Source organism: Podarcis bocagei (assembly GCF_964188305.1).
Source record: "Podarcis bocagei genome assembly, chromosome: 1".
Classification (NCBI taxonomy): Eukaryota; Metazoa; Chordata; class Lepidosauria; order Squamata; family Lacertidae; genus Podarcis; species Podarcis bocagei.
Genome location: NC_138125.1, coordinates 60,667,434 through 60,689,536, shown reverse-complemented (window position 1 = coordinate 60,689,536; position 22,103 = coordinate 60,667,434). Strand labels below are relative to the sequence as shown.

The window sequence follows — 22,103 nt, the reverse complement described above, 5'->3', positions numbered from 1 at the left end:
TTCAAGTGCATCAGCAGAACATTTGGTATGCACAGTTGCAAGTGGAGTAAAGGGTGCTGTTGTCCTAGAGCAAGAAACCCACTTTAAAAAAAGATTTGACATTTTGTGGTTTGGAAAGTGGCAGAGAAATGCAACGGAAGTGTGTGGATGAATGAGCGGCCAACAAGAAGACGTATAAACGCTCTGCAAGCAAATCACGATGAATGCAGGGCAAATGCCTATTGTCATATAACCATCCCACAAACAAATCAGAACAAATGCTCAATAAAGACTGGCTATAATCTAGTAAACTTTGTGCAAGCAAATCAGGATGAATGAACAGGCCATCTAGAGGGGACCTATCGCTTCCAAACTGCTAGAAATAGCTATAAATGTGCTTGTGTCAGATTTTTAAATCAACTGATGACCATGCAGGGATCAGATTAAGGTTCTTCAATTATGTGTGTCTTCTGTGAAGGAAGCTCATTTTTTGCTCTCCGCCTAGCAGTTTTTCCAGACACATCCAGGAATGACTGCACCCACTCGTTCTGGGGGGGGGGGGGTGTGCGTCTATACATGTCAGTTTCACCACTGCTATTTCCATCTCCCCCTCCATTTCTGGTGAAACTGAAAAGGTCAGGGAAAATAATTGTCAGTTTCACTGGTGCTTATTTTCTTCCTTATCCCACCCCCCTTCCTCCACTCCCTGGGAATATTCCCTTATTAACTGAGTACAGATGAAATCACCGATCCATCTCTTTCCCTTACCTCAGTTATTGTTGCTCCAAAGAGAAGAGGTCTCTTTTTCTTTTTGAGGTTTCGAAAAAGAACATGTACGTGCTCCTGCCCCAACACTCATAGCACTCTATATGCCTCTGGTGGTCAGAGTTTGGGTCAAGTGTGACACAAGTTGAGCCTAAAGAGTGCACACATAGATTTCTACCTGGTATCTTGGTGTGGCTTTGCCTCTTAAGCAGAGGGCAGTGCTAGAGAGATAGTCAGGAGGGTTCACCAGACTGTGTGCAACAGCCAGTCCCCCCAGCCTTCCTCTTCCTCCTGTCCAGGAGTGCCAAATATTACTGCTCCATAGAGTATGCAATATGTAGTGGGTACAATCCAGCTAAAGTCAATCATTACTAAGTCCGATTTAATAGGAATTAGGTTAGTCTGGTGACTCAGTCCCATCCCATCACTTTCAAAGGGAAGGAGCAATGACTAATTTTTGCTGGAGCGTGCCCAGGATGTGCAGAATTGCTTGGGGCAATTTATTCCACACAGAGGCATTAAACGTTAAGCTCTGTGGTGTTGCTGTTATTCTTTAACTGTGAATGCAACGTCTTCAATCCAATGTATAACTATGTGCACATCGTCTCATGGCTTAAACATAACTCTGGGCTGGATTTTGGCTGGCAAGCGAATCTCCATGCTAACTTTGGGGGATACAAACTTTCTCTTTTACCAGGAAAACTGTTGGAGTGGAAATCCTCCCTCATAGTAAAAATAATCAGTCCAAGACTTCAGGTTTATTGCTCAGCCAGTTGGCCATTACAAGAGAAACTGTTTCAATTAAATGTGCCACACAAGGTGGCTTTTCCAGCAGTTTATACCAAATTGGTGAAAAGGTCCATGTTATGCCACCACTTTTGATGTAACGCTCACACTCATTTTCGGAGATGTTTGAGGATCAGTGAAGCGTTTTCTAATACTATTGAGAAGGATTAGCTTTTTAGTGCCCCCTTGTGTTTAAAACAATGCATCATATTTAGCTGTTGTTTAAGGCTCCACGAACTGGTAATAAGTAATACATCTGAGCATATATTTTGCTGAAAGGAGTTTATTTCATCTTGAAATGTTCAAGACAGATGATTCTCTTAAGATCACATTTTATTATTTCTTATTTATATTCTTATTAAGAAAGAAAATAATCAAGGTGAACAGAATGTTTTCAAAGTAAATGGCTACAGAAAATCTGACCTGAAGTCTGAATACTTTAGAGCCCATTTCTATGACCTCTGAGTGCATGACACCCAAGCCATTTGAAGTCACTGTGTGTTAACATACACATTTTAAATCTCCTCTTGGTACTGTTTTCCTGATATGCATTACTCCTGTGCAAACTGCCATTAGGTTTTTGGGGGGATGGGATTCGGGTACCCCTATTTGTTCCTCTATGGAACTAACAAAAGCTGTAGGGGGATGGCGACATTAGACTGGGAACATATTATGGAGAGAAAGAGTTAAATAACACCTCTGTGGCAGTGCCTTGATTAAATTGGCAGCCTCAGTCCCCTGGCACCTTTAAAGTAAAATTGACAACATCAGGGAAATCTAGTATGGGTCTTCCACATAATGTGTGGTTTGGCACGTCATGAAACAAGGTGAAGTGAAAAGAATAAAATATTGGCAAGCAGATGGAGCTGTCCATCTTCAGTGGGCGGATGGATAGGACTCAGAAGGCCTCATATTTACCAGTACCCTCTCTAAATCAGGGGTAATCAACCTAGTGCTTCTAGATACCATAGGAATCCAACTCCCATCTGCCTCAGCTGAGGTGGCCAATGGTCAGGGATGATGGAAGTTGTAGCCCAACAAATATCTGGAAGGTAGCACATTGGCTGTCCCTGCTCTAAGGGTAAAAGTGCAAGATTTTTCCTCCATGATCCTGCTCATTCAGAAGCCTTGCTCTAATTATCTTTGCCCTTGGGTTATCTTTGCCCTTGGAGAGCACGATGGTGGTGACCAGGGATTCAGCCTCCTTCTCGGTAGTATCCTGATCGTGGAATACTGTCTCCAAAAATATTCTCTTGAATGTCTGTCCAAGGTTTTAATTTGTTCACAGTTTTTATGAAAGATGTTGATTTCTGATATTGCCACCCAGTTTCTTTGAGACTGTGATTTTATAGAATGTAATTGTCAGGGCCACATTTTGGCACCCTGAGGCGAACCACAAAATGGCATTTTCCCCCACCAGGGAAGAAGGGGTGAAAATCTACATCAGAAACATGGTGAGAATCAAGTCAATCTTACCTGACAACTGAAGTAGGTATCAAAGGCTGTTGCGGGGGAGAAAGGGCCTGCTCTGAATCAGGGGCATTGCCAAGGTGGCAGATATGGCTTCCAAGAAGAGCACCACAGCTACTGCTGTCACCGTAGCAGCAACAGATGCATTCTTTAGAGCTCAGATCTGCTGCCCCTGTGGATCTTGCCCCCTGAGGCAATTGCCTCACCTTGCCCCATGGGCTTAAAGTTTTGGGTTTTTTTTTTAATAGTGGAAAGGTGGAGTATAAATATTATAGTCAGGCAAATTGATAGATGGGGCAGGATAGTATTTAAGGTCAAAATCTTGAGAGCCAGACTGCATAACCATTCAAATAATTATGTTTGTCTGTGAAAGAATTCTCCAAGACTTTCAAAGGAAGTCCTTTCTTTTTTTTTTTGCATACAATCAATATGGGGTGAGTTAAATTGGCACTATAGGGTCATAATTTATTTAATGAAATGGCTGTGTTTCTGAATAAAGAAATATATATTTAACTTGATGACCAGAAGCTAGAATCAAGAGCTGAAAATCAAAAGGCTGAAATTCTAAAACTTTTTTAAAAAATGAAAGTTGAGCTATATTAATTCTGAAGCAATTTATATGACACTCTGCAGACCAGTTCTACCAAATGTTTGCCACAAATTTTATATACTCCTGAGGCATCAAAAATGGATACATCGGGAAATGCAAAGTTCAGTAAAGTAGGCAGGTGCATCATTTGTAAGATGACCATGTGAAATAATAATAATAATAATAATAATAATAATAATAATAATAATAATAATAATAATTTATTAGTTATACCCTGCCCATCTGGCTGAGTTTCCCCAGCCACTCTGGGCAGCTCCCAGTCAAGTATTAAAAACAATACAGTGTTAAATATTAAAAACTTCCCTGAACAGGGCTGCCTTCAGATGTCTTTTAAAAATAGGATAGCTACTTATTTCCTTCACATCTGAAGGGAGGGTGTTCCACAGGTTGGGCGCCACTACCAAGAAGGCCCTCTGTCTGGTTCCCTGTAACCTTACTTCTCGCAATGAGGGAACTGCCAGAAGGCCCTCAACGCTGGATCTCAGTGTCAGTGAAAGAATGTGAAAGCAGCTGGTGGCTGGGTGGCAAGATTTCCATCCTCTCCTAAGGAAGGTGTCATAGTTCATTTTCTCAAAGTACCTGAGTGTGTATTAATAAACCAAGTTGTGGCCTACACAGATCTGGTCCTACAGCTGGGGACATGTGGCACTCCAGTTACTACTGGTTCAGAGTTTCCATCATCCCTGACCATTAGCCATGCTCCAGCACCATCACTGCTTTGACGCTGGTCCTTTGATTGTGGCAGGGAATGAAAAGTGGTGTGTGACAGGGGAAGGCCTTTGATCCACAGGATCCAAAGTCTTCTTGTTCCTCCAATGTGGAAAAGAATAAATCAATTCACTGAAACCAATGGGAAGCTAAATAAAACAGGAAAACCAAGTACCAAAAAAAAAAAAAAAAAAAGGAAAGAGGAGAAGAAGTACCACAGATACAAACTTTCTGCCCTTGCCAACATGAGCCTGATGGGCTTAAAAAGTGGCAGCTTCTCTGCCATGGACTCTCCCCGCGACCATCTGACTTGCTCTGTATATGGCAGTCTTCTAGGGTTGAATCACATCTATTAGCAGCATTTGCTTACAGAAGATTTTGCCTCAGGCAGAGAGCAGTACTGTAACACATAATAATCAACTTTACATTTCTATTTAAAAAAAAATCCAAATATTTGATACCTCGGGAACAGTTTTTGTAATACCTTGCTGCGGTTTTTGTAATGTGTTTGTTATTGAGGTCCAGATTGAGACGCATGCCCTCCCTGAGTCCTGGTGCACAAATAGTCCCTTCTGAGCTCACTGGAACAATGTAAGGAGAGAGGAGCGAGAGAGAAAATGTGGACATAAAATATGTATTGTGCTAGCAAATCAATAAAACACTAATAGCTGTTCCAATAACCTTTCTTGACTGTATCAATTTACTGCCAAGTGGTGCATCTGCATGAACTGTTCCTTGCGGGGGGTGGGGAGGTATTAAATGAGCATCCGACTTCTGTGGTCCATGCTGCACCATCCCACATTGCCCCTTCATCCACACTGTCATTAGTAGCGAGGGTGGCATGGGGTCAGTGCTGTGGATTCATGCCAAAATGGGCACATATTGTTAGCACATTGTGCCTTGTTGGGGGGGGGGAATGGAGGCTCTTACTCTAGTTCTAGAAGCTAATGTGTGTACACAGGAAGCTACCTATGTACACATACCTCTTGTTATATGCACTTTCTGGCTAGCAATCACAGAATTCAAGGGATATGTTGGATCAGGTTGTGCTAAGAAGAGTTTCAACAATCCAGAGAGCAGCCCTTCCTTGGAGGTTTTTATGCAGAGGTTGAATGGCCATCTGTCATGGATGCTTTAGTTGAGATCCTGAATTGTAGGGAATTGGACCTGATGACCCTTAACATCCTTTCCAAATCTACAGTTTTATGATTCTACTATCCATTTCTGTATAAAGTGAAAGTAAGTATAAGTTTTGGGCAGGAAAGTGAGTGACATTCTTTGAAAAATACACTGTAAGAAGGGCGTTTATCAAACATGTACTAGTTTGGGAATTACCATATTTTTTGCTCTATAAGACTCACTTTTTCCCTCCTAAAAAGTAAGGGGAAATGTGTGTGCGTCTTATGGAGCGAATGCAGGCTGCGCGGCTATCCCAGAAGCCAAAACAGCAAGAGGGATTGCTGCTTTCACTGCACAGTGATCCCTCTTGCTGTTCTGGCTTCTGAGATTCAGAATATTTTTTTTCTTGTTTTCCTCCTCCAAAAACTAGGTGCGTCTTGTGGTCTGGTGCGTCTTATAGAGCAAAAAATATGGTATATCCCCCCACCCTTCTTACGTGCACACCTTCTGCTTTGCCATATCAGCTATCTAACTTTTGGATATAGAAGAACAAGGGCATGAACGTGGGTGGCAGCTGCAGGAAGTAGGATTGTTTTCACCTAATGAGCCAGTGCAGCTTAGGGTAGGATAAAGATTCTTCCCTGGAATCAAGGAGGGATCTAAGAGACTATGACTCAGTAGTGTCTAGAGTCACTGTGCTTCCTGTGGCTATTCCTGTGGTGGGTGGTTTTTATTATTATTATTTACCTTGGGCATGATTCTACTAAAAATCAGAAACCTTTTCTTTAGAATACTATCTAAACCACAGATTTCTGGGACTGATTACAACCTGTGAGTGTGACTCACAGAAAGGCTTTCTGAACCATCTTGCATCACAATACTTACATTCAGGGCTTGCCCAATACATTTTGCCACCTGAGGATAAGGACAACGTGCACTGCCTCCACATGCACAAGCCAACTGGGCTGAGAATTGATACATCAATAAATGCTGCCTCAACTGCATCTCAAGAGAGCAGACTAATTTTGGGTAGGCAAACATATATCACCTCACTGCATCCTCCCTCCTCTCAATCTGCCAGGCCTCATTGAAGACAGTAGCGTAATCATGCTTTAATGCTTTTGGGTCATCGGACTGAGAATATGCCTTTCTTTTCTTTCTTTCTTGATGCTAGGAGTATTGGTGCAATTTCAAGGGATATCCCTTTGTCATGTAGCATGCACCATTTCCAAACAGTCTCCAAAGCCTTGTATGATGTCTGTAGCAGGGATGAGGAACCTCAGGCCTGTTGTCCAAATGTGGCCCTCCAGGCCTTTCTAGCCAGCCCTTGAGGCTCTGTCCAGGCTGCACACACAGATCACAATCCTTACTTATCCTGCTAAGTGCCCACCTCCTCTAATTTTACCTAGCTGGAATGAGTCCTTGAACTGGGATAATACTTCTTGCTTGCCTGGGTGGAGGAGTGTGGTGTGTGTCTGGCCTCATCTGCTTTTGCCATGCTCACCATTGATGTATGGCTCCAGGAAGGTTGCCCATGAGGGAACATGGCCCTTGGCTCCAGAAAGAATCCCATCCTAGGTCTATGGCTTATATACCCAGTCTATCCATAATATATTGCTGTATGGCTGGCTCAAGATGCTGGCTCAAGTCAGACACCTTTATTATTATTATTAAAAAATGATATTTATTAATATTTCACAAACAATAAAAACAAATTCCAACAAATTCCAACATTCAAACTACAAAAGCAAAACAAATAAAAGATACAGTTGATCAATAAAACTGTAGAAAAACAGTTGATAGAAGAAAGAATAAAAAATAAAGAATAAAGAATAAGAACAAAAAGAAAAGCCAAAAATCAAAACTGAAAAATAGATTAATATTTTCAAATCTTGTATTTTCTTCACTAGTTTCTTGACCTCCCCACACCTCCCATTTTGTATTCCAGTTCAAATATTGAATTCAGCAAATCCTTACCCTCTAACATTCATCCTTACTCCATATATTAACCTATTATTATAGATATCCATTTCCAATTATCAATCCCTATTTACATTTTCTTAAGCATCTCTTTACCAGTACCACTTATTTTCAATCAAACGTCATTTCAACATTCCTTAATTTTACAGTGCTTCTGCAGGTAATCTTTAAACTTCTTCCAATCTTCCTCCACCGACTCTTCTTCCTGGTCATGGATTCTGCCAGTCATCTCTGCCAGTTCCATGTAGTCCATGACCTTCATCTGCCATTCTTCCAGTGTGGGTAGCTCCTGTGTCTTCCAATATTTCGCGATGAGTAATCTTGCTGCTGCTGTTGCATACATAAAGAAAATTCTATCCTTCTTTAACACCAATTGGCCGACAATGCCCAGGAGAAAGGCCTCTGGTTTCTTCGGGAAGGTATATTTAAATACCTTTTTCAATTCATTATATATCATTTCCCAGAAAGCCTTAATCCTTGGGCACGTCCAACCATGGTTTAAAGGAAGCTAAACTATGGTTTAGTGTGAGGTCTGAATGAAAAAAAACATAGTTTGTGATCCATCAGCAGACCAGAATACAAAACTAGAAGATAGTTTGGTGTGCTGTCTGAATTAACAGACCATCACTTTGCCTAGATGGAAGGTAAAAGGAGGCAGGCTACTCTAAAACATGGTTCGTCTGTGGCTAAAATTATGGCTTAGGTTCTAAACTACTGTCGGCACAAAAAACCTTGGCAGAACAGAACCATTTTGTGAAACTAGCCTGATATATAATAAATAGATGAAGCACTTTCCAGAATGAATGAGTTTGATTTTGTGTCATACAAAGTTCAGTGTCAATTAAGTGCCTTTTTCAGAAACAATTATGATAATACTTGCCCCTTCTTGTAGTGTGGTTTTCCAGTAGTGTTCCAGTAGTTTTCCTGTAGTGTTGTTTTCCAGAACTCTTGTTGGAATGTTATCAGCATTTCACATTGTACCCATTAATCCAGAACACTGATGTTCTTTTTAGTGGTGTTGGGTTTATTACTCATTTTTGCTCATAAAACAAATCTTACACTGCAGATGAAATGTTTCAAAGGCAGTTTTAAAACAATGTAATTATCAAAAAGCCTGTGTCAGAAAAGCAGAAAGGGAGTGATTTGGAAGGACTAGATATCTGATAAAGACACATGTTCTGGTGATTTACACAACTCTTTCTTTTGCAGTATTATAGATGCAGTGTGTCTACTTGGAAGATTCATTTTCTTCTAAAACATCCTACAGCTATTATATATTAGGCTGGGAAATGAATTAAATCTGTTTATATATTTCTTCATAAGTCTATTGTGCATAGACCCTCCATGGTTTTTAAAAAGAGTACTCCAGAAATGTACCAAACCATGCTTTGCTATACAATGTCATTTCATTTTCTAACCCTTTTAGATGGTTCTTTAAGAACCAGCCATCTATGCATAACATGTTTCAGTACAATAACCAGCCTAGATGCTTAGAATGCTCAGAACAGTTTATATAGGACTTCCAACAGTCTGCTGTTAAGGCTGGTTCACAGTTCTCCAACTTTACCCATAAGGACTGGGGACTCCCTTACGATACTCTGTGGTGCTCTGTGTGACTGGAAAGGACAATTCTGCTTCTTGCAAGTGAGCCTGATTTTTGCTAATTCGCCCTCTTTGTGGTAGTCCCCTGTGCTTTTTCTGGAAGATCTCCTAATCTTCTGAAGCAGATTTTCAGAAGTGCACCATGGGAAGGGGTCAGTCTTTTTCTGTGAGAAGAATACTGATCATGGAACTTAGAAACTGCACACAATTTCCCCATAGGACAGGGGCAAGCAACCTTTTATTCTGGAGTCCAAGCCAAAAGTGGGCCATCGCCTTCTCTTTCTTTCCTCACCTCCTACCCACTTCTCTCTTTTAGTTACCTAATTCCCCCCCCTCTGTCACCCGTATGAAATTGGAAAAGGGCAACACGAAGGCCACAGGTTGCCCACCAAGTCACAGAATGTAGGCACTGCAGTTAGTTTCTGTGATGTTTTGCTTTGCCAGTGCAATTATTTTTTTGAAAGTTATTAAGATCTAAAAAACAAAATCTTATGAACTTTTTAACTATCTCAAAATAATATGAAATATCCTTCCCAAAATATTTTTATCTACTGGCCATCATATTGCACCTGCCGTGCCTCTTCATCAAGCATGAAGTTAGGACAAAGGTCATTCATTCTCTTTGGTACAGAGGTCATGATTTTGCCTCGGCTCGCATATGAAGGAGTAAAATGCAGCAACACTAGGCTTCAATTTATCACAAATCTAGAACATCACATACTGTACTGTGGCTCTAATAAAGTAAATAATGTGCATTTTTCAAAGTTATCTAAATCCATATTTGCACAGTGAACCATAAAAGTTACAATGAACTGAATAATGGGTATTAAAAATAAACCCAAGCTCATTTTACTTTTTTGCTAAGTCTTTGAGGATTACATTTTGTTCGAAAAAGCCCATATTTTAAAATGACCATGATTTATATATTTATAGGAACAGTCTTTTATATGCAATCATGTCAACTATCAAATTCCTTTTGAAAAAGATTGTTTTAAATACCACTGTGAACATGAAAGCAAAGTGAATCAAACTTAAAAGTGAACGTAAGACCACTCAAGACCTTTCTTTCAAAATAGAATTAACTGTGCCAGCAGTGGCAATCGGAAATTTAATGCCAAGTCTTTCTAATGCTAATTATGATAGCAGCTTCTAACAGCCCCTGCTTTGGCCCACTTCTCACAGTGGTGGTAAACCTGCGCCTCAGCTGAACCACCTATTTTTCCAAGGAGATTCAAGACAGCCAACAGAGAGTAATGAAAGCAGGAGGGGAAAAAACAAGCTGAATCACTAAAATGGATATTCAGTACATACTGAAATCAATAAATTAACAATATCTAATGCACCACAACAGTAACATAGAACTAAGACTGTGAAAGATAACTTAATGAATGGAAGGAATTTCTTAAAAGATCCAGGCCTTCACCAACCACCTAAAGAAGTATATTGATGAGGCCTGACAGACTTCACTCAGCAAGGTTAGGTGCCATAGCAGAAAATGGCCCACCCAATTTGACACCATCCTCACTTCACCAAGGCAAGGGATTTGAAGCAGAGCCCACCAATGATGATTCAAGTGGGTGAGGTGGGGAGGGACAAATTGGACAGGGCGATTTCTGAGGTACCCAGTTCCCAAGCTTTAAAAGTTAAGACTAGTACCTCGAGTTGAACCCCAAAACTGATTGGTAGCCAGTGCAAGTTTCATAGAATCAGCACAAAAAAATCAGAACATTCAGTTCCCACCAGCATTCTGGCTGTCACGTATGGGGAAGGAATGTGAAGGGGAAAGGTAAAGGAGAAGACTGAAACTATGCTAGTAGTAATACTATACTTTAAGATGTGGTAACAGCAGAACATCCTTGTTCTAAGGCTAAGACAAAGCAAGGGTTTCCCCTTACAATTCAAATACGATCATGTTTTCATGATGTTTGGTAGCTTTTCTTAATTGTGTGATACAATTTGCTTTGAAATCTACACAGTTGTGGCATCTGTAGAAACTGGAGAGGGGAAAGGAACGAAAATATTCTTAAGTAGAAAGATCTATTCTGTGGCAGCCCAAATAATTAAGAAATGCCCTGCAAATGTTAAGGCTTGTAGTTCATTGCGAAATTTTAAAAAATTGAGCAAGACCATTGGTCTTTTAGACCGCTGATATGTGGCTAAAAAAGAAAAAAAATTGGAGTGCAGTTAGACATACTAAATGCTCTATTACACCATAGTTGCCTTACTTCAGCTGTGGCCAATTGTCATCCATGGACAGGATGTTTATGGGGGTTGACATCAACCTGTGGTGTTTTCACTTTCTTCTCTGGATATCTTTTATGCCACTCTGCTTACCTGCAGACGATTACATCAGATGCAGTTTCGAAATGCTAGTTCTGAATTACTATAAGAGAAGGACACCTTAAAACTGTTTGTTTGGCTTCTGTACTGCTGGTAGAAACTACTTTAGATCTCTCCAAACGCTCTTCGAATGCCCTGACTTCCAAGCAGATGGATCCCTGGCAAGAGGACCACTGGAGGTTTATATCCTGGCCAGCTCTGCCGCACTGCATCACGTGACACTGTGTTAGCAAATCCTGTGTGTGAGAACGTTTCTAACATTCTGGCTAGATCTTGAGCTCAAGAACTGCTAATGTGTTTATAAATAATAAGACCTCCTGCAAAGTGGCTCAGCTATTTATGAAAACTGATATAGTTGAGAAAATAATCAAACTTAGGCTTGATAGAGGATTAAATAAACACAATGACATGGGCAGGGGGGAGAGGGGGTGAAGACAGGAAGAATTTACATTTCATCGAAATGCACAATCATTTTTAAAAAATCAATATCGATAAATAAATTATCTATTTCTAAGTGGCATTTCACTTTGCAGATACCAAGATGAACCCTCTTAACAAGACCTCTTAATTATCTTTCACCCAATAGTCCTTAGTGGCAGCATGCACACAGGATCTCTCAGTTGCCTTCACTTGGGGAGGATGTGGTCTCAAAGCCCACCTCTTTCCCCTCCTGGGCTAGAAGCCTGTGGTCTCCAGTAGCTGCCTGTTCTCCTGCAGCCTGCTGGCAAAGTATGTTAGTGACCTTTAAAGAGGAATCCTCCCTGCACATGTCAGCTGCTGCTATCATTCAGGGGCACTGTTGCTCAAATGCCCAAGGTCAGTTCCCCCCTGCAAACTGCTTTGTTTAAGGTAGACTTGGCTGAATTTATTATATTTATCTGTGGATGTCACTCGCCAAGTTTTATGGATACACAAGAAGGCGCCATCAACCTTCCTTTAATGTTCTTGCAGCCAAGCTCGGGTGGGGGAGTCTCTTCTTGGCATCCGCAGGAGAGCCTTTCATATTTCAGTTAGAAATTAGCAATTCCCTGCAGTGAGGGAAAAGAATGAAGAAAACCAGGTCTGTGCTTAGGACACATATTTGAGATAGGTACAGACTGGGATGCCAGTGTGGAGCGGTAAAGAAACAGACATGGTCTGGGGTTCAACACAAACACACACAACAGCACCATAAAGTTCACCGGCTCATCTTGGGCAAGTCACTGTCTCTCAGTCTAATCTACCTCACAGATCTGTTGTGATGGCATAACAGTGTAGAAAAAGACAGCATCCTTTATTCCCAGTTGAAGCTGAGAGTCTGTTTCAGTCATTTTAAACTGGGTTTGGATGCAGGTCTACTCCCTTTATGAAACACACTATCCAAACAGTATTAAGATTCAGGTCCCTCATTTTGATTGTAAAAGCTGCACCCCGACAAAGCACTGTGTAGACACACAATACAGGTCTCTACACAGCCATTTGCTATTTTTTATATACAACTATTTGATTCTTTTTATTGCTTTGATAAAGTGAGGTAAAACCCATATATGCCACACTCAACTCCTTGGAGGAAGGACAAAATGCAAATGTGCAAAGTAAGACTATTCAGTGGAATATTGCTCGGCTTGTGGCAAAAGCAATATGGATTTTTGAATTAGTTGAATGCTTGTTTTGAAAGCTCTTGCAGCATTCCTGCTCCATAGGCAAGTGTCTCCAGACTGTCAGCAGTTTGCAGGAGGGATTCAAGTACATACCGGAAATTTGGGCTTATGGAATTAGATTTATTGCCCCAGTGTAACAAATCAACTTTTTTTTTAAAGGGGGCTGATAGCAGTTTGGAAAGTGACAGGGAAATGAAAAATAAAAGTGTGGGATGAATAAATGAAGAATGGGAAGATGTCTAAATACCCTGCTAGGTGCAAGCACACAAATCAGGATGAATACAGAATAAACACTCACTGTTATGTAACCACTCACCCCTTTAAACAAATAAGAATGACTACTCAGTAAAACAAAAACAAAAAAAGACCGGACATAGTCTGACAACCAAGTAAGTTTTGTGCAAAATAATAATAATCAGGATGAATGCTGAATAAGCAGGTCATCTGGAGGAGCCGTAAACTGATAATATTTCCCACACTGCCTTATGATGTCTTATCTATGAAACTCGATACAGGAGATGCCTCATTTCCCCCCCCCCTCAAGACCTCCAAGTTCACTGTGTTCCAACTCCAGTAGGAGAAAAACAGTGAGTGGTAGGATCGTCATAGATCACACATTTTGAAGAGTAACCATTATTTGAAACATTTGGTATCTCAGAAGAGTGAATCTCCATAAATTATAGGAGATTCCATTTAAGGGATGTGGGGAGTCAGGAGATATAAATCCACATAGCCCAGATTTCTATGGAGCTGCAGAATTGTGAAATAAAGCAGCAGCGTTGCGACTGACAGCTCAGGTGAGCAGTGCCACCACACCCTGTTGTAGGGGCAACAGTTGCTGGGGTGGACATTTTTGGGAGGAAAATAGCACAAGGAGGAGAGACTTCAGCTTCCGACTTCATGTGCCATGGTTACGATCCACATGAGGCCCCTCCACAGCCTCTTATTCTGAAAAAGAAAACGTGGCTGGTGCTCCTCCCACACCTCTAAAAGCAGATGCTGCCCAGCAGCAGAAGTCATCCCAGGTTCAATCCCTGGCATCTTCAGCTAGGGCTGGGAATGTCCGCTGCCAGAGAACCACCTGGAAAGCAGTTTCAATCAATGCAAATGATATTGAGCTGGATGGCCCAATGAAGTCTAGAGCGTGCAAGGAACCCAAAAGGCACTCGCAAATGTGACTGAAATGGAAACAGGTGTGTATGTGGAGCTAATGTGTCTTTGCTGGCCCCTTCTCATGTTTTGTTAGTCTAAAACACCTCAAGAGGGTTTCACTCTCTATAAGGGTTCACACTACAACATGAGATGCCTGCAGGGCCCCTATCTGTCTATAGTGTGATTCTGTGTGTTGTCAGTGGAGAGAATCCTCCTGCTTCAGTTTCCTACACCTCTGAGTTAGTGCTTGAGTATGAAAACTGCCTGATGCTGGCATCCGAAACTGCATCTGAGATTTGTGCCAAAGCACATTGCTCTGTAGCTGAGGAAGTGACTGAGCCACACTAACATAGATGGAAATAGGTAGCTCTAGATGGGATCTCGTCTCTATTCAAACTACTCTGCTCTAGGCCTTCGAGTGTTTTACAAGGAAGCTACGAGATAGCATCACCCTTGTAGAACTATGTGTAACACCACCTGAAGGAAGTTCTAATAGCAGCTGGGATTCCATCCCACCCTGTTTTTTATTTTAGTTACTGAATTTTAGTTACTAGGCTATGAGATGAGCGGCAGTTTTGGTGGTGCTGACAGCATGGTGGATGGCTGCAGAGTGTGGGAAGTTAATCCAAATGACAGCACATCATCAGGGTCATAAATAAATAAAATAAAAATAAAAAGATGGCTTCTTCCCTCACGTACTTATAAGCACATAAGAAGGAGCCGGATGAATCAGAACAAAGGCCCTACTAGCCCAGGATCTTCTGCTTTCACAATGTCCAATCCGATGTTTCCGGGAAGCCTGCAAGGAGGGCCCGTGCAACATCACTCTTCCCACTGGTGACTTCCATCAACTGGCATTCAGTTTCAAATGACTCCAACAGTAGAGGCAGACATAGGCACTGTGATAACCTAATCCTCCATATTGGAAGCCACCATTACATCCTGCAGTATGGAACAGGGTAACTATGTGCATACCCCTTTTGTTTTTCCAGAATACTCCTTTGCACAATGCAGCTACCTGGCATTCTCTGGGATTTTTGTTTCTTTTAAGGGCTCACCCAGTTAAGTGTAGAGCTGGGTGTCAGCTATGATGGACCATGCTGGGTCCCTGGCATACGTCTGACCAATACTGATGCCAGGCTCCTGCACAGCACACTTGAGTAAGTCAACACAGAAAAGCAGGCAGAGGAGAAAAAAGACATGCAGAACAGCAGAATAAAAAGGAATGTGAGACAAGAGACTGTCATTCTTAACTATGGAGCAGCACATGATGGCTGAGGTGCAGGCACATAAAAAATGTGTGTGTATATAGAGTATATATATTCAGTCTTCAAGGTGCCTCTTAAATTGCAACTGAGGTGTGTGCCTGTCTCTCCCCCCACAGAATTAAGAGCCCTTTCCTAAGCATTCATTTCCCACATGAAGCACTGGCATAGGGTGGGTGAGCGGCACCCTTAGAAGCAGCCCTTTATATCCTCGGTGGTTCTCCATGGAAATGCAGACAGCCTTGACACAGAAAACAGGCCCTGCGCTGGGCTCTGCGCTCCCCCACGCCATGCGCAAGTGACGCAGGCGAAGGCGATCCAAAGTCACCAAAAGGCGTTGTCCAACCGCCCAACTCCACGCGTCCAGCCTAGGTGGTGGCTGGAGGCCGTTAAGGCTGGGCTTGGGTGATAATGGAAACTCCGGCTGGAGCCGCCGCCGCCTCCACCACCCTTCCCTTTCCCGCCCTCCCGTCTTAAGCAAAGAGTTCGCGACGCTGGCCTTGGCGAGCGTCCTATAAGAAGCGCTCCTCGCGCCCCTGGCCGGGGAAGGAGGCAGCAGCCCCGCCGCTTCCACCTCCAGCTTGGCGCTCGCCCGGCGCTGCTGCTCTTCCTCGCCGGCAGGAGTCACGTGGCGGGCTGCCTCTTTCCCGCTGCCTTTGGTCTCGGCGGCGGCAAGAACGGGGAGAGCCCGGCTGGGAGACCAAGCGGCGTTGCTATTTTAAAGTCGGTTCCTCTCCCCGCCTCTCCCTTTGCCAGGGAGTTCCTCAAACCCCGGGAGCAGCATGAGTGCCAGAGCTCTGTGCGCCAGGCAAAGGTTGCACCCTTGACTTTTGTGCGTGCCCGGGAAAGCGGCGAGCGAGGTTTTGTGTGTGTGGTGTGGGTTTTTTTCTCCCCTGAGGTGGGGGAATTTCTGCTGCCAAGGTGGGACGCTTCCTCAGTGCAACACTCCACGCGCCGCTCTTTTGCATTGCTGAGGCTGCTTTCGGTTGGTGGCATCCCTGCCGTGATGAAAGAGCATGGGTCGGGCTAAGTAGGAGCTGCTGCTACTTGGACAAGTATGCTTGCTGCTCCCCAGACGGGGCTGCTGCAGCAATAGTGGGGTTGCCTCCTTGAATGAAACTCCTCAGGGGAGAGAAGGAAGGAAGGAAGGAAAAGATTCCGCCAAGCATTTCTTTCGCCAGGCTCAGCCTCCCAGACTTGGCTCAGAAATGGAGACGGATGGCATTGATCTTCACAGAATTCCCCGCGAGTCATGTAAGTGTGCTGGAGTTGGAATGGGGAAGGATCCGCACCGAGCTTGGACCTCAGGGGTGGCATTGGAAATTATTTCTGGAAAGCAAGTTGTTCTAAAGCTCTCTCTGCCCCCCCCCCCCCATTGAGGAGGAAGGACCTTCGTAATAAATGGGAAATGACTGCACTGTTGGCAAAAGTGTACGACTGTCCTGACAGTCCTGCTAAGATAAAAGCACTAGCCGCCTTTTCTTTTAAAATAAAGGCAAGCACGGATGTAGGAGCTCATCTGTGTTTACTGTATTATCCCTGGCTAGGTTTGGAAACCGTTGTTTCTGTCGTACTTCTGAGCTGCGGAAGAAACAACGTTTTCATCAGAATGTCTTTCTGTGCGTGCAGAAACATACAGATTAAATGCTGAAATGTATATAATGCAACTTGCAAAGAGAAATGCATAATGTTATCCATATAAATGGAAGAAGCTACATTGGTGTTGCTCATATGGTATTGTCATGGTATTTACTTTTGGGATGATTGTGAAGTGGGATTCTTAGTGTTTGGGGTAGTGTTTAATGTTTTAAGGAGCTGTGTTTGAGTTTTCTTTACAGTTGTTCTGTCTTGAGTATGTGTGCAACTTGATGAGGTCCAGAAAGGTTTTTGTGGAAGCTATCAATGACACTTGTTGTGAGTATGGTACCTGGTATAATATAGATTGGTAACTTCTTAAAGGAGTCAGTAGTGTGGAAATTACATTAACCCATGGAAAGACAAAATGCTTCTGTGTTAACGCAGCTGTGAAGCATCGCTAGGCATTAAAAGTCGAATAGTTTGAAGAAGAGGGTTTGGAAGTTTCTCCAGTTTCCCCTTAAAAATAAATCAAGGGCATGTTGGATGCATGCACATTTTTAATGCACATCTTTCAGTGACCATTTCCTATACAAGTTCCAGTTGATGGACAACACATGACATAACCAGCATCCACTGTGTGGCTCAATTTTCCTTTTGATTTTGTGGGTGTTACAGAACTGCGCTATTAAACTGGAATATGTTGCAACACATGACCGTCCAACTGAACTGTATACAAATGAAGTAATTTTAGAATGGCACAGTTTATAAATTCCATGCTTTGTAATCAAGTTGCCAAATCTGACTGTTTGCTTCTAAGAATAGTATAGGGAGCCCTTCTCTCTACTCCCTTCTTTAAATTCCCATGAAGTAGCAATATCTTGAAGCTGCTTATTAAAACAGCCAGATATTGAACTGGAGTTCAGCCCAAAGTGTTCATCAAATTTCTCACCAGCCAGAGTGTCTGAGGCTGGGGGGAGCAGGGGGCGGAGGAAGGAACACTTAGGAAATTAGCCTGATATGAATCTGCTGAGCTGTATACCAACATACTGCTTATTCGCTCGATATTAAGTATTCACCACTAACATATTATGATCTGTATAGAAGAGAAGGCCAGCTTCATACTAAGGTTCAACATGAAGGAGAGCTTTTAAATCAGAAAAGATCAGGCAACACACAGGAAGCTGGCTATCATAGGTTAATTAATCAGTTTGAAGGGTCAGTTGATAAATGTACTGAACAATCATTACTCATGGGGCATGTTGTTTCTCTGTGGTACATACCTCTCCACTAGAGAATGAGCAAGTAAAGAACAGGTATTTAACTGATCATTAAGCACTAGACTTGGCATCTACCTGTACCTGATAAAATTAAGGGCTAGTGTCCATATAGAGCTGCCTGCAAATGTTATTTGCATTTTCTTCCTCTTTTGGTAAATTACCTATCTGCATGTATATCCACAGATCTATAGATACATGAATAATTAGATAAGATATATATCATGCAAATCCATCATACACGGATTTCAGTATCAAAATGTCTCTACAAATGTTCATTATTTCTTCTGTTCACCAGAGAATCAAAGTCAGAACTGTATACATATAGTTAATCTGTGGAACATACTGCCATGGGAGGTTGTTGATGAGATAAAACTAATTATATGTGTGCATTTTTAAAGGGCTACTAATATTCCTTCATGATATATCAGTGAATATTATACAGGTATCATGGCATGTATTCTTATTACTGGACTGCACTAAAATCTTAAGAAATTTGTACGCTTTATTCACCTCTGGACTAATAGAGCTAGGTCAGACTATTGCTCTTATTCTCTAAAGCTCTGCTTCTCTTAAAATATTTAGAAATTCTAAACAATGGCTCAGATCCAGACTTAGTCATGCTTAGGCTCAACTCACTGAAATGAATGGGACAGACTTAAGTCCCATTGATTTTAGTGGGTCTAGTCTAAGCATGACTAAATATTGATCCAACCCAATGTTTCGTTATTACCTCTTTATTTTAATTATACTGGGAGTAAAGAAGCCCTGGCCTTTTTTGTGCAGCAGTTGTTGCCTCCTTTAAGCTCCTGTTCTTCGATGGCTACAGCAGACCTGGGATTTGGCAAAGATAGAGGGAAACTGGGTTGGGGAGGCTTTGTGCACTCCATCAAAGGCAAGCAAACTTGCCCAGCCATAATTCTAGCACTAGATATCCTTTTATTTGAACTCCATAACTTGCTTGTTATCTGGGTAGCCAGAATTAGTATGCAGAAGAGTAATTTTTGCTCATCCAAAAGCAAGCAAAAATAAGAAAGGAGCTAACTGTATTTTGTTTCAAACCTTGCAAGCAACAAATGCCTCTGGGGCCATTTGCCTCAAGTGCATCAGACCAATATAAATAACGACATGGTCCCTGATTTTCTACTAAGTCCTTGGCTACTTTTGACTGTGGTGTCCTGCCTTCTAGGGAGACCTTTAATCTGAAATGTGCAGCAGTTCTGCTGTCCATTAAAAGCCTTGAAGAGCCTGGTATCTAACAGGTGCTGGTCAGCAGCTCTTTTCCTCTTACTCCATTACTAGGAAGAGAGAAGTTGCATCTTGTGGATTTTTTTCTGGGCTACTCAGATTTCTTAAAGGGACAGGATTTCCCTTTTTGGAATAGAGGCAGCTCCTCCCTCCGAGTCATTGGCATTCTCCTTTGTGAGTTTGTGGTTTCATTAGGGGAAAGAGTGAATGAGATAACTGATTGCCTGCTCTGTCATGGACCTTCAAACTCAGACGTGTTGTCCTATGAGGCAAGCGGTACTGATATTTCCAGCAGTGGCTTTTGTTGACTTCCCTTTTGTTTTGGTTCCCACCCCATCCCCCCAAATCTTGAGCTTGAGTTTATGTGAACTACCAAGTGGTGGCAGGGCAGAGTCAGCTTTGAAACGGGCAGCATTAATAAAACATTGTTTTGTTTCTATGGGAACTGCGTTGTCCCACCAATTGGTATACAGAGGATGTTATCGCAGGACGGTAATTCTAAGACTTTTTAAAAGCCCCACTGACTTTTCATGGGTCTAGGTGAGATGGGCAGCATGAGGAGCCTCATGCTCCTCTTGCTACCTCTGCAGACGTGTGCCGATGAAGAGGAGAAGCTGGTCTACTACAGTGTTCTCCAAGGCTGTTAAGAAACCTAGTCAAATGACCATCATTGAGATGGATAAGGTACTTGTGGAGCAAGGGCCCATATATTACATTTCCATGAATGCTGGGACCGGGGCCGTCTTTACCTGGGGGTGCAAGGGGTGCGGGGGGAATTCTGGGGGGTGCCAGGCACCCGCCGCCAAAGCTCTTAACTATCTACCTGTTATGAAATAATAAATAATTTTGATCAAGCTAGAAAAACAAAATACATATATACCTAGGTATTGCCGAAATGTATACCTACTGTTTCACTAAAGGACTTTCGACTTTGTCAGACTCAACGATGGCACTTGTCATTCACAACAAGAGATAAGGCGTAAGCGTGGTGTCTGACATAAGCATAATAAAAGTTAATTTGGGGGCTGAACTAAATTTGGGGGCGCTGGGCAGATCTTTGCACCCCAGCATATGCTAAAGACAGGGCTGGCTGGGACACAAACTTCCAGCTGCTGCAGTGTTCCCAGGTACAGCATTTCCCTTAGCAGTTATTTACTTATATTGGGGGAAGGAAAGGGGTGCCCTCATTCTCTTTCTTCCCTTTCAGCCACTGAGAACTCTACTTCTGCATGTGGAGCTCGGTACTAGCCTAGTTCTTTGGTGTGGAAAATCTATAAGGAGTTTCAGATGGCAGCCTCAGAGCATTGAAAGAACATGTAAGAAGAATTTGTGGGTTGCGTGTGGGCTAGTCACACCACTGCCATGCACAGTGGCCACGCTCCTCGCCATCCAAGCATTGCTTGCACAAATATCGGCACATAGTGGTCTTGCTGATTGTTCCAGGATCCTTACTCATGTGGAGGAGCTCTCACGCCATCAGAAGACACTGACAGTATGGGTGTGGACATGGCTCATGCTGGTAGTAGAAAGTGGGGCTAAATCCCACAGCCTCCTTCACATGTTCTTTCAGTGTGTGGCAGTGGGTGCGAGGGAGGGTTGCCTAAATCTCCTTTGTGCCTGGGCTGTAGCCGTTTCATATTGCAAATATGAGCTGACATATTGGAATGTTTGTGTGTTATATATATTAAGGGCTGTCACTCCTGCTCACTCTGCTCGCTAATCCCTCCTACCTCTCTTATGGGATAGCCAGTCTCATATCACTAGCAACCTTAAGTCTAATTAATGTATGAAGGGGTTAAGACCATAGGGTAAGCTGTCCTGCCAGGCTTACCTCACCGCGAGGAACCATGTAATCAGGCCTATTGTTCTCTCCCAAGCTCAAACCGCATGGCTCTTGCAAGCCATTATTCAGTTCCTATACCAACAATTCAGCAACCTTCACCACTTTGGAACTAAACTAAGTTTTGCTGCCTGTGAAACTTTTCTGACTGATGTATGGAAAAGTACATGAACTTAACCTTTGAAGAGTTTGTAAGTAAATCATTTTTTCACTTACCAAATGTGTAGTCTTTTCCCTGTGCCGGAGAAAGAGGGAAACTTTGGAAATAAAGTTTTTAAGAGGATAGTTTTGGAACTCTCAAGGGCACATATATTTTAAAGCTCTTCTACTCTTTACTTTGCTGTATATTTTGTGAAACACTGCTGAGGTTCTCTCACCAAAGAGTACTTGCCCCAAACCTGGATCTTGCCATCCAGGGAATTCTCATTTTAAACCTATTTTTTCCTTGAACCACACACCCCGTTACACCTCACTGCAGGCATGTTTAATGAAGAGGTAGAGTCACTTCACAGCACCCCTGTCTTCATTAAATAACTCACCTGGGGCTTTCTGCTGTTCCTTATGCGGCACTTGCCATAGCTGCCTAGTAGCTCGGCTATTCAAACTGCAGAGCATGATACACTTACATTTGTAAGTATATAGGAAGATATATTAACTGTGCTGCACTTGGGAAAAGAGCCCTTGCCTACCCTTCTCCCTGGTTTTCTAGTTTTCTGTGTGCAGATGTCTGGTCCCCCCCCCCAAATA

At 42.5% G+C, this 22,103-nt stretch overlaps 1 protein-coding gene across 6 annotated transcripts in view; it reads left to right on the top strand.

The window, feature by feature from the left end:
- Positions 1–22,103, top strand: part of ANO1 (anoctamin 1) — a 159,890-nt gene that overhangs the window by 2,815 nt on the left and 134,972 nt on the right. For 2 of the 6 annotated variants that reach the window (XM_081164001.1, XM_081163999.1), the window contains exon 1: positions 15,963–16,670. The exons of the other annotated variants lie outside the window; for them this stretch is intronic. In XM_081164001.1, coding sequence (XP_081020127.1) covers positions 16,625–16,670 — 46 coding nt within the window. In that variant the 5' untranslated portion in view covers positions 15,963–16,624. Of the gene's footprint in view, positions 1–15,962; positions 16,671–22,103 lie in introns of those variants that run through there. 6 annotated transcript variants of the gene reach the window in all.